The sequence below is a fragment of the Capsicum annuum genome, chromosome 5, assembly GCF_002878395.1.
Source record: "Capsicum annuum cultivar UCD-10X-F1 chromosome 5, UCD10Xv1.1, whole genome shotgun sequence".
Taxonomy (NCBI): domain Eukaryota; kingdom Viridiplantae; phylum Streptophyta; class Magnoliopsida; order Solanales; family Solanaceae; genus Capsicum; species Capsicum annuum.
The window spans coordinates 1,363,830-1,376,897 of record NC_061115.1 but is presented as its reverse complement, the minus strand read 5'-3'; the positions used below and the strand labels follow the sequence as shown (position 1 = coordinate 1,376,897).

The 13,068-nt window shown below is 38.6% G+C and overlaps 2 protein-coding genes across 2 annotated transcripts; both read right to left on the bottom strand.

Annotated features, from left to right (window-relative positions):
• Window positions 1-853: 853 nt before the first annotated feature.
• On the bottom strand, window positions 854-6,024 carry LOC107870063 (putative anthocyanidin reductase). The gene is made up of 5 exons (XM_016716460.2): window positions 5,760-6,024; window positions 4,665-4,831; window positions 3,552-3,767; window positions 2,333-2,706; window positions 854-1,211 (listed from the first exon to the last, which is right to left on the bottom strand). Exons 1-5 carry the CDS (start codon window positions 5,884-5,886, stop codon window positions 1,046-1,048), a joined length of 1,050 nt encoding a protein of 349 aa, XP_016571946.1. The 5' UTR covers window positions 5,887-6,024; the 3' UTR covers window positions 854-1,045.
• A 1,936-nt stretch (window positions 6,025-7,960) lies between these two features.
• Window positions 7,961-12,564, bottom strand: LOC107870062. Its single transcript, XM_016716459.2, has 3 exons — window positions 12,412-12,564; window positions 8,407-8,516; window positions 7,961-8,323 (listed from the first exon to the last, which is right to left on the bottom strand). Exons 2-3 carry the CDS (start codon window positions 8,498-8,500, stop codon window positions 8,187-8,189), a joined length of 231 nt encoding a protein of 76 aa, XP_016571945.1. The 5' UTR covers window positions 8,501-8,516; window positions 12,412-12,564; the 3' UTR covers window positions 7,961-8,186.
• Between the last annotated feature and the right edge of the window lie 504 nt (window positions 12,565-13,068).

Here is a 13,068-nt window from a genome sequence, read left to right as displayed (position 1 = left end):
AAGTGATACAAAATCCTATAATCACCAACAACTCTTGTAATAACTCTATGACAAGACAAGTGTGATAGCTCTTAACACACAACTGGCTAGCTCTAGTCACACATCCTAGGCAACTCTACCCAGGACTCGACACAACACAAGAATGAGACGAACAAATACTTGACCCACTTACAAATGACTCGAACAACCAACTCTAGTTGCTTCGACTAGAGTTAAGACTTGGACAAGCTACACATCTACTATCCTTTATAATCAGGAGTCGTTACAATGTAAGACCAAAAGAACCAATAATACAACACACACAAGACTTAAGATGAGCAAGCAATCAGGTCCCTTGTATGAGCTGTGTTCAAGAGTAGCTTTTGCTTCTTAGAAGTTCAATCTTGATAAAAAAGGGCAGCCTGGTGCACTAAAGCTACCGCTATGCGCGGTGTCCGGGAAGGGCCCACCACAAGGGTGTATCGTACGCAACCTTACCTTGCATTTCTGCCAGAGGCTTTCTCCAAGGCTTGAACCCGTGACCTCCTGGTCATATGACAACAACTTTATCAGTTACTCCAAGGCTCCCCTTCGAAAGTTCAATCTTGATGTTTGCAAAAAACTAGGTTTTGTTGTAAGTAGATGATCCTTTTAGATGAGACAACAAAACCTAGGCGTCTTGCTATTGGTCGAGGTTCTCCTCCTCTACTGCCGCGCCACCAACTTTCTGCAGGAAAGTACAACTACCAGTTGTAGTCAAGCAAGTCATTGTCAATGGACAACTTCAAACGAGACCAGGTCCCATAGATACATAATAAGTCGTCCATGAGGTCCCTTGTGGAATAGTTTGCAGATCATCAAAACTTCGAGGGTGTAACAAACACTGGTTTGTTCTTTAATTTTATTAAAACATTTGTTGGGAATAGAGTACACTGCTGTTTGAATGAGATCAGAATGGAATCTGTGGAAGGTACACATAATCTATATGTTGCTCGGACTCTCCAGAAATAACATACGGTTTGTTACAAACGCTCGATACGAGTAAGTATTTTTCAACATATGAAAATCAAAAGTTCCCATAAGTAGATGATGTTAAGTTGAGAACTCCAAGTTCCATTGCACTTCTAATATTATCATCCAATATCTTGTTCATTTCATATTTGTACACAAATCCCTTCTCCATAAGCTTATTTGATCCCCATTTCACTTCTCTCTTTGGATCATCCAAGTACCTGTTTATAAATGGGAAAAATAATTAGCAAAATAATCGCTCGAATATGTTAACATTAAATGATCTGATATCGATAAGTTATTTGCAATCGACTTTTAAGTGACCTGATAGTGTAAACGCATTTTACAATGTCAGCATGTATTAGTTAAACTCTACCTCAAATGTCAAGTATGCACAGAGAAAATCCAAGAAAAGGAAGGGCAGCCCGGTGCAAGTGCTCTCTCTATGCGCGGGGTTCGAGGAAGGGCCGAACCACATGGGTTTACCCCACATTTCTGCAAGAGGTTGTTTTGACGACTTGAACCTTGTGACCTTCTGGTCACATGACAACAACTTTACCAGTTCAAGAACTACATTTAATATCAATTGAGGTGCGGTGGTAAGTACTCCTTTATACTTAACCAGACATATCGAGGTCGAGCCTTCGAATGAAGTCATCTTTGGTAGAAAACGCTTTAGCCCCCACCATAACGTGTGATAGAATCCGGATTAGTTGGGTTCCAAGCCAGATAAAGGGCAGCCCGGTTCACTAAAGCTCCCGCTCGGTCCGGTGAAGGGCCGAACCACAAGGGTTAATTATTGTACGCAGCCTTACCACAAGGGTTAATTATTGTACGCAGCCTTACCTTACATTTCTGCAAGAGGTTGTTTCTACATCTTGAACCTGAGACCCCCAGGTCACATGGCAACAACTTTATCAGTTACTCCAAGGCTCTCCTTCGTTCCAAACCAGATACCGGATACCAAAATCAACCGTATTGGGTGGTAAGTACTCCTTTATACATAACCATACATATCGGGGTCGAGCCTCAGAAAGAAGTCACCTTCGGTAGGGAGCACTTTAGCCCCCACCATAATGTGTGGTAGAATCCAGATTAGTTGGGTTCCAAGCCAGATAAAGGACAGCCCGGTGCACTAACTCCCACTATGCGCGGGATCGCGAGGAAAGGCCGAAACTCAAGGGTTTTTTGTATGCAACCTTATCTTTGCATTTCTGCAAGAGGCTGTTTCCACAACTTGAACCATGACAGCAACTTTACCGGTTACTTCAAGGCTCCCCTTAGTTCCAAACCAGATACCGAGCACCAAAAAAGAACGAAAGACGAAAGATAAGGTACTTACTTTTGGTTGACATGAAACTGTGGATACTTTTCTTGATAATAACCTGCAATTTCTGCAGATGAAACAAAGGAGCTAGCACACAAGAATCTACCATTCATTGAATCACTATTTTCCATTGCAAAAATGTGAGCTTCACAAACATCTTCAATGTGTACAACTGGTACTTTTCCATTAACCTCTTCTATGAACCTGAGTTGTTTGTAACAAATTTCGTCACCGGCTACCGCTGATAATATACCAGCCATGCTTCCTGAGATATTTGACATGATTGTTGTTCCTCCAACAAGGCCACAATCTAAGCTCACAACCTCAAATCCATCTTTGCCAAAGTCCAAGATTTCTTTCTCACATGTTGTCTTTGCTTTCACATAATCCTATACCATTCAAAAAGAAAATAAAATGTTACGATACTTTTGCTTTCATATATTTTGTTGTTTGAGAATTCTTGTTTAGGTAGTTCATATGAACGGGAATGATCGAGGAATACTCGGAAACTCTGCAAGGTTAGAGTTCTAGCTCGCTTATGCTCTTCCGATAAGGTTTTGTGATACTGTTTCTCCCTCCGTTTCATCTTATGCATCTTAGTTAGAGCGGATACGAAGTTTAGTTAAATATGTAAAGAAGACGATCAATTTTGTAGTCGTAAGATAATGATGTTGAGAACATATCGGGAATATTATCTGAATCTTGTGGTCTTAAACATTGTCATGTCACTCCTATAAGGAAGTATCATTAGTATTAGTAAAGTTATGAGTATATTGAAACTAAAAAACTTACTAAATATAGAGAGAAACGGTCTTTCCAAAAAAGACTAAAAAGGAAAATAAGACGCATAAATTCATAATTTTGTTGTTAAGACACTCAAGGTGTGTACCGATGACTGATGAATTACGTGCAAAGAAAGAATACTACATGACTTTTTCCCATCTATTGAAGTCTTGGTGGACAGACGTATCTGTGTTGGTAGAGGATATCGGACACCAAGAGGATGGTCTAAATAGATGCAAACTGACCTCGACACCATCGTTAATACAACAACAACAACAACAAACCCAGTATATTCCCACATAGTGGGGTCTGGGGAGGGTAGAATGTACGCAGTCTATACCACTACCTCCGAAGAAGTAGAGAGACTGTTTCCGATAGACCCCCGACTCAGGACAAAATGACAGTAAACAAAGTCGGGACACCATCGTTAGTAATACGAAAGAAACCTTACCCTGACAAAATCATCACTAAAAGGGAAGTGAACATTGAGAGGTAGTGTCCAACATGTTTCATCCATCAAGTCTTTGTAGCCATTGCCATCATCTTTCATTGGTGAAGCAGCAAGCACAGAGCCTGTATATATAAGCCTCTTCACAGTGCCACATTTTATACATATCATTGCAATGTTCTTCACTGATGCAACTGCTGCTTCTACTTGATTCTTGTACTGTTACAAAATTCATAAGAAGTAATGTTTGATGTATATACATAGGATCATAGTTGTATGACGGTGATGTCTAAGTCAGCTTGTCCGCACCTCGACTATTACACTGAGTACCTGCTACCGCCATCAATACAGGTTCCGAGTATCTCGGACTTACAAGCATGTATTCATAAGAAGTAAGATTTGATGCATATACATAGGATCATATTTGTATGATGGTGGTGTCTAGGTCAGCTTGTCCGCACCTCGACTATTACACTGAGTACCTGCTACCGCTCATCAATATAGGTACCGAGTATCTCTGTCCGTCAAGGCTAGGGCAGATAAGAAGAAATCTCCCGGTGATTGTTCCCATGGGATTTGAAACCGTGTTATTACGGTTCTCCACGTGTTTCATTACCCGTTAGGTCACACCCTTGATGCATATACCCTTCGATGAGTATAGCTCAGATCCTGACGATCACAGAGAATGTAGCCTATCAACCAATGTAATAGGTAACTACAGGAAACCAGGTACTCAGCGAAACAATACAGGTGCACAAACTGATTCAAACATCGGCAGTCCGGTACAGTAAAGCTACCGCTATGCGCGCTGTCCAGGGAAGGGCCCTACCACAAGGGTGTATTGTACGCAGCCTTACCTTGCATTTCTGCCAGAGGCTGTTTCCAAGGCTTGAACCCGTGACCTCCTGATCACATGACAGCAACTTTACCAACAACTAATTCAAACATCAACATTATAAAAAAAGACACGTAATTTGTGCTAGTGAGCGATAGTAAGTATCAGGTAAAATTCTCGATAGGCACATATAGCAATAAGAACTCAGTAAAATTATCGAGATGTGTACAAGCTGACCCGAGCACTGACGTTATTTAAAAAATAAAATGAAACTTAGGTACCTGAAATCCCTCAGAATGTGTCAAAGTAGTGGCTACATGGAAAACAAATTCACATCCTTGGATTGCTTGTTCAAACTCTTCTGGTCTATACAAATTAGCTTGAAACAACTTCAAATTTGCTTCTGCATTAGGCAAACTCTTCAACAAGCCAACCTTTGCTTTATCCTCTGCAAAATTATCACAGTTTATGAGTCTTTCACAAACTCGACTAATCTGAATTCGTGTCGTGTCCTGTAGTGACAGAGTCAGAATTTTCACTATGTCGTTCAATCTAGTATATTTACATTTAACAAAAAAATGGCCTTCTACATACAACGCGATTTTCCGCCTGAGGGGTTCGGATGAATAACCTCCCACCCAACCCTCTGGACACTGTCTTGGAGTTTCAAATTCTACGAGTGAAACTATTTAACCAAAACAAAGTCAAAAAGTAGACCATGACGTGGCCCGTATTTCTATGAAATTTCTCTATTTTCAAGAATCAAATCCATGACTTCTAGCTAAGCGTGGAGGGATCTCATCCGTCCCATCAACACTACAATTTATTACAAGAACAACAACAACATACTCAGTATAGTTCCACAAGTGGAGTCCGAGAGGATGGATGTACGCAGACCTTACCTAGTTACCTCACCTTTGCCGGGGTAAAGAGGTTGTTTTCGATAGTCCCTCAACACTACAATTTATTACAACAACAACAACACATTCAGTATAGTTCCACAAGTGGAGTCCGAGACGGTGGGTGTACGCACACCTTACCTAGTTACCTCACCTTTGCCAGGGTAAAGAGGTTGTTTTCGATAGTCCCTCAACACTACAATTTATTACAACAACATACTGAACCTTACCTAGTTACCTTACCTCTGCCGGGGTAAAGAGGCTGTTTTCGATAGACCCTCAACACAACAATTTATTACAAGAACAACAATAACATATTCATTATAGTTCCACAAGCGGAGTCGAGAGGGTGGATGTACGCAGACCTTACCTAGTTACCCCTACCTCTGTCGGGGTAAAGAGGCTGTTTTCGATAGACCCTTGATTCAAGACAACTGATTGATTAAAAAATATAGTAAAAACAAGATGACAACATACCCAAGTTCCTGAGAGTGGCATGAACTATGTAGCCTTTTTCAAGAAGTTTTTTCACCAAAAATGAAGCTATGTATCCTGCACCACCTGTAACACAAACCACCATTGAACTTCTATTTTTATCCTCCATTGGTAGGTCCTTTATTAATATATATGCTTTCTTGAAAGACTTGACTTTTAAAGCCACATGATTGGTCTCATAGCATGATTGGCTCTTGGTGCTACTTAAAGAGAAATGATTTTATTGCCTCAAGTACATTTGCATTTAATATTATAATGTTGGAGTCCATGTAGGTGGAATAAGGTCAAGGCAATTTTCTTATTGGTAGCTTTTGGAATCGAGTTAGACTCACGATAAATTCATTATAAAAAGGGCATTTCGATGCACTAAAGATTTCGCTAAGCGCAGAGTTCAAGAAAGGGTCTCACCGTAAGGGTGTATTTTACACAGCCTTACCTGCATTTCTGCAAGAGACTGTTTCCAAAGCTTAAACTCGTGACCTCCTGATCACATGACAACATCTTTACCCGTTGCTCCGAGGCCTATCCCATTATTTTATTGTCATTAGTGTTCAGTTTCTTGTATGTTGTATGCAGAAGCGGATCTAGCCCACGAACCCCCTTCGACGGAAAAATATGCTATTTATACATGATTAAAATTATTTTTTATATGGTTATAGTAGGTATTGAACCCCCTTCGACTTAGTTTTCTTTGAATATTGAACCCCCTTACTTGAAATCCTGGCTCCGCCTCTGGTTGTATAGTATTTTCATTTCACAGCTGTTTCCAAGCTTGAATCCGTGACCTCTTGGTCACATGACGATGACTTTATCTGTTGCTACAAGGCTTATCCCATTATTTTATTGTCATTATTGTTCATTTTTTTGTATGTTGTGTAGTGTTCTTCATTTCACATACTTTGGTTATTACTACTCTCATTTTTGCATTTTCTTTTTTAAACTGATTCGATATGTTTTATTTTAAGGCAAGGGTCTCTTTATCGCTACGAGATATCGTAACACAATCCGCCCTTGCGCAGACCCCACTCGTGGGACAACTCTGGGTTCGATATTGTTATTCTTGTATATATTTTAGCATGTTGTAGTCAGGGACGAAGCTAGAAGTGCGGGAGAGGGTTCATTCGAACACCTTCGATAATATTTTTTTATGCATGTATAATAGTAGATGGTGAACCTCTTTCGTGAAAAGCTTGCTTTCATCAATAAATTTGTAGCACGTAACGCAACTTATTTTAATGTTACTAAAGTATAATTTTATTTTTATTTTACAACATACAGAATGTCATGGACATAACCTCTGACAGAAATACCTTCGTACAATAGATTTTTATAATTCGATTCTTCTTCGAATTTTATAATAGCGAGTGCATTACTGCAACGGGGCCCACAAGTTTATTTGGAGAAATAAAGGTAGTGGGTTTCTTTAAAAATTACTGTCCACAATGTATACCATTGATAAAATGACCCATCTTTTGGTTGGTTCTCTTTTTTCAACTTTTTATTCACTCTTTGAGATTTTCATATTTATATAATTTTTTTATAGCCATATAAATATTATGACATACTTAACACATGTTTAAAACTGTTATATTCACAAAAAAATGACATGACATATTTAAAATCGTAAATTTAAATACTATATTGTTTCTTGTACTCCCGTTACTTCTTTTTCCAAACTGCTCAACGGCGTCTCTACTGAGGTAGAGGTAAGTCCGCCATTGAGCTCAAAAGAGGCAGCAGAATACTAAAAACGACTACAGATGAGTTCGAGTGAGCTTGTGCGCACTGCGACTAATTCCATGAGGTACCTGCCGCCTCCCACCAACATCAGGGCATCAGGTAACTCTGTCCACTATACCTAGAACAGATGAGAATAAATCACCTAAACATTGAGACTACAGAGGTGTCCGGACCAGCTCGCGCGCACCTCGACTAATTCCTCGAAATACGTGCCACCTCCCACCAGCAACAGGTGTCATCAGGTAGCTCTGTCCACCAACGCTAGAACAGATGAGAATAAACCATCTAAATGTTTTGTCTGTGTTGGGAATTGAACTTGAGACCTCGTGATGCTCAACCCAACTTCATTGAACCACTAGGCCAAACATGTCGAAAACATATCAAAAGAACACTGTCAGGGAGAGCCAAGAATTGACATACATTAGCCAAAACAAGAAACAACATAAGCCAGTGTCAAAAAATTTTATTGCAACATATGTCAAATCTGTTTTCATTGTCTGTAACATATGTCAAAAACAAAAATCTTCATGTAAAGATGTGAGATGAATGACTTGAATATCATCTGAATCCAGTGTAAGAGCAAAAATCACTTGCTCAGAACTAAAGAATGGTTTGATATCAAATGTAATCTGTCGGAACAAAAAACAGCGTATAACTCGACTTTCTAAATCAAGACTTAACGATGTAATTCTGTCGGCTGATGGGGTTCATGACGACTGGGGGTCCAGCAGTGCGAGGCCACGCCTGGAATTTCTTGTCGGTTTCTTTCCACCATTCAGTGTTGGTAACGGTGCTTGGAGTAGTACCTGTTTTACGATACCACAAGTGACCGTCAGCATAGCACAAACAATTTCATGATCAAACTAACGAAAGGAGGATCAGAACTTGCCTCCAAACAGTTTCCCGTCAGAAATAACAGTGTCGCAAACATATGCAACAGCAAAAGAAGCCACGCAAGAGCCAATAATGTACTTGGTAGCCATCTTGGAGCTCCTAAAACTGGAAGATACCGCAAAACTATAGTAAGAGACGGGTTTTTTTTTTCGTTCTACAAGATATAGCTCGTACATAATCTTATTACACCAACGCAAGGCTGTGGATTCTTATCTCAAGTGATAAATTGATATCACAAGATACAGCACACGCGTAATCTTTTTGCCACCATCATGTGACTTCGGATGTGACGAAGTATAACTTGAGTAGCCTACTGTATGATATACTATTCAAATCTATAAAGACGAGGACGTACAGCTACATACTTGATATCTTCAAACTAAAACTACAATTTTTTTCTTACTCTAACAAAACGTTAGTTCAAAAAAAACGAGGCAACAGGGTAAAGTGAAGGAAGAAAGCTGTTGAATAACAAATTTTAAAAAAAGGCATATAGTTTCATTCCGCCGCGCTGTTTGGTAAAAGTGAAGGAAAATAGGCATCTATCTCCTCTTTCTACCATACTTTCCGGGATCGTTGAAAACTATGTTGCTCAGAATCTTCAAAAATATCAACAGGCACGTGGTGAATTCTCCAAAAGTGATGTATTTTCGGAGAATCCGACACAAATGCAGCATTGAAAGTGAAGAGCGTGTACAACTTAGGCTGAAAGTACTACATGAGGACTTCATCACAACAATACTACTCCCTCTGTCCCAATTTATGTGATGGCTCTCACTTTTTAGTCGGTCCCAAAAAGAATGTCTAACTTGCTATAATTAGAAATAACTTAAACTTTAAAGTTCTCCTTTTACCCTAACTGAAACGATTTATAGACACAAAAATGTCTAAGGCTTGTTTTAGACCACAAAATTCAAAAGTCTTCCTTTTATTTTTAAACTACGTCGAGTCAAACGATGTCGACCAGAGGGAGTACATGAGTATGTTGTGCATCTTTCCCATTTTAGTTCAGAAAAAGCTAGAGTGGTATGGACTTCGTACTGCCTAATATATCTTCTTTCCATGCATGTTTTCGATATGCTTTACTTGAGCAGAGGATCTATGACGTTAGAGAGACTATTTCTCAAGTAACAAACATGGTGGCACAAAAAGATGATGACCCATTAATCCCAACCACTCAAAATCACATTGATAGCAATAAAAATTAATCAAACTAGTCACAATGAGCTCTTCAGGAAGAATTAACCTACACCACAGAAAACATAATTCATGCCAAGAATAGAAATTGGCATCGATACAAACTAAACATACGACAACATACCTAGTGTAGTCCCATGAAGTGGGGTCTGGGGAGGGTAGAGTATACACAGACCTTAACTCGACCTCGTAGAGATAGAGAGGCTGTTTTTGAAAGACCCTCAGCTTATACAAACTAAACATACATGACCCATTAATCCTAACCGTTCAAATCACATAAATAATGGTAAAAAATCTATCAAATCAATCATTTTATAAGCAATAAAATCACATCAAGATTCAATCCATCGCTTGGATACGAAGGAAAAAGAAAAAAAGAATCATTAATCCAAATAGCATAAATAAGACATAAAATGTTATTTTTTTTTCATTAAAAAGCAATAAAATCAATCATTCTATAAGCCCTCCAAGCATCATAAACCAATACCCTACACAATACATTCAAAATCAAGATTCGATCCGTCGCTCAGATACAAAGGAAAAGGGAAACGACTATTAATCCAAACAACACAAAGCTCACATACAAATGTAATTTTGTCACTAAGAACAAATAAAATCAAATACCTTTACTATAAAATTCACCTCAAGTAACAGACATGGCTGCACGAGATTTTCTGTAAAATTCATGCCAAGAATCAAACCTTTCTTCTATCCAAACAAAACATACATGACCCATTAATCCTAACCATTCAAATCATATATGATAAATTCACAACAAGATTCTATATGATAAATTCACAACAAGATTCGATCCATTGCTTCATTACGAAGGAAAAATAAAACAACCCATTAATCCAACAACAACAACAGACCAGTGGGAATCCACCGAGTGGGGTTTGGGAGGGTAAGATGTACGCTGACCATACCACTACCTCCGAGGAAGTGGTAGTGGTATAAATCAAAGCAAATAGCAAGCAATAAAAGCAATAAAAGCATACAACAACAACAACAACAAACCCAGTGTATTCCCACAAAGTGGGGTCTGGGGAGAGTAAAATGTACACAGTCCATACCGCTACCTCCGAAGAAGTAGAGAGACTGCTTTCGATAGACCCTCGGCTCACGATAAAGAATATTAAACGAGAGCGTAATGAAACCAGCTCTAGCCATGAATGATGACGAAAAGGGTTAGATTTGCACACCCTCTTCACCTTTCCCTTCATTTTCGGGAGATTCATTCACGACTCAGAAAAAGACTCAATCCTTCCCAATCCCAATGAGAGAGCAGCCTCTGGAAGCTGAAATGCGACGTTTAAAACCCCTCGTGTTAATAGAACCCCTCAATGAACACCTTTTCCTTTCCTTACTTAAAGTTTAGCCATTAATGGCGAGTTTCGAGCTTTTGCACTAACAGAAAAAGCAATAAAAGCATAATACACAAAAATGTAATCTTTTCACTAGTAAGCAATAAAAGCAAATAGCCTTTACTATAAAATCCATCTAAAGTAACAAACATGGTGGCGCAAACACATGATGACCAATTAATCCAACCATTGACAACGATAAAACGATAATCAAACTAATCATATTGAGCTCTTAAGAAAGCATTAACTTATACCATAAAAAACATAACGAAACTTTTCTTCGATACAAACTAAAAATACATGACCCATTAATCCTAACCATTCAAATGCCAACGATAACGATACAACTAACCGAATCAATCAAATCGACCCCTTCAATAAGCATTCACATATACCTTTTCAGATACAAAATTCATGCCAAGAATCATACTTTTCTTCGATACAAACTAAACGTACGCAACCCATTAATCCTAACCATTTTAACCACACAAATCATGCTTAACTAATCAAATCAAAGTATCATAAACTAATCCCCTATAACATAAACTCAAAAATCAAGATTCGATCCATCGCTTCGATACAAAGGATAAAGAAAACAACCCATTAATCCAAACAACATAAATCAGCTACCCAATACATAAACATGTAACCTTTTCACTAATAAGCAATTAAAATCAACACCCTTTACTATAAAATTCATGCCAACGAAGACGATACAACTAACCTAATCAATAATATCGATCCCTTCAATAAGCATTAACATCTACCTTCAAATACAAACTCATGCCAAGAATCATACTTTTCTTCGATACAAACAAAACGTACACAACCCATTAATCCTAACCATTCAAACCACACAAATCATGCTTAAAAACTAATCAAATCAAATCAAAGTATCATAAACTAATCCCCTACAACATAAACTCAAAAATCAAGATTCGATCCATCGCAACATAAACTCAAAATCAAGATTCGATCCATCGCTTCGATACAAAGGAAAAAGAAAACAACCCATTGATCCAAACAGCATAAATCAAATACTCAATACAGAACAATGTAATCATTTCACTAATAAGCAATTAAAATCAACACCCTTTAATCTAAAATTCATTATCAAATAACAAACATGGTGGCACAAGAATCAAGATTTTCTACAAAGGGAGTGGGGGGGTTTGGGGGGGGTGGGGGGGGGGGGGGGGGGGAAAGGGGGGGGTACTTACCTTGATGAAGAGGATCCAAACAACATAAATCAAATGCCCAACACATAAAAATGTAATCTTTACACTAATAAGCAATTAAAATCAACATCCTTTACTCTAAAATTCATATCAAATAACTAACATGGTGGCACAAGAATCAAGATTTGCTAAAAAGGGGTGGTGGGGTTGAGGTGCGGTTGGGGGTGGGGGGCTAAAGGGGGATGGGGGTGGTGTGCTTACCTTGATGAAGTGCAGAGAGAGCAAAGGGGGAATCGAGCTTAAAGTTTCTTCTTGGCTGAATTTTCTTGATTAGTGCTTTTATAGAAGGGTATTTTGAGGTTAAAACGACATCATTTGGATGTTCAGTAGTGTAAAGTGATGTCGTTTTGTTTGTGTTTAAGCTGTTGTTTGTAGAATGGGTCAAAGAAGAATGTATTTCTTTATTTTTATTTTTATTTTTATTTTTATTTTTATTTTGCTCGAGAAATTGTTGTCATGTGTGAAACCGCGAAACAGCCTCTTAAAGAAATGTTAGGTAAGGTTGCATAGAGTAAAACCCTTGTTGTTCGGCTCCTTCCCGAACTCCACGCGTAGCAGGCGGTTTAGTGCACCGGGCTGCCCTTTGTTTTTGCTTGTTCCGCACTTTTTGTTTGTTTTGTTTTGCATTGCGTGATTCAGAATTTAAAGTCAGCGAGTGCTTCTATTCTGAAAATTCCGTTCTAAAAATTTGTTTATACAAGTTGTTTGTATGAGTACAATAAACCTTTATGGTTCTGTTTTTTTCTCCAAATTTCGAGCATAACGAGAGCTGTAGTACACTGATGGTCCTTTGTTTTGCTTGTTTCGAGCATAGCGAGAGCTCGTTCCATGATACTCCGGTCAGAATATGATGCTTTC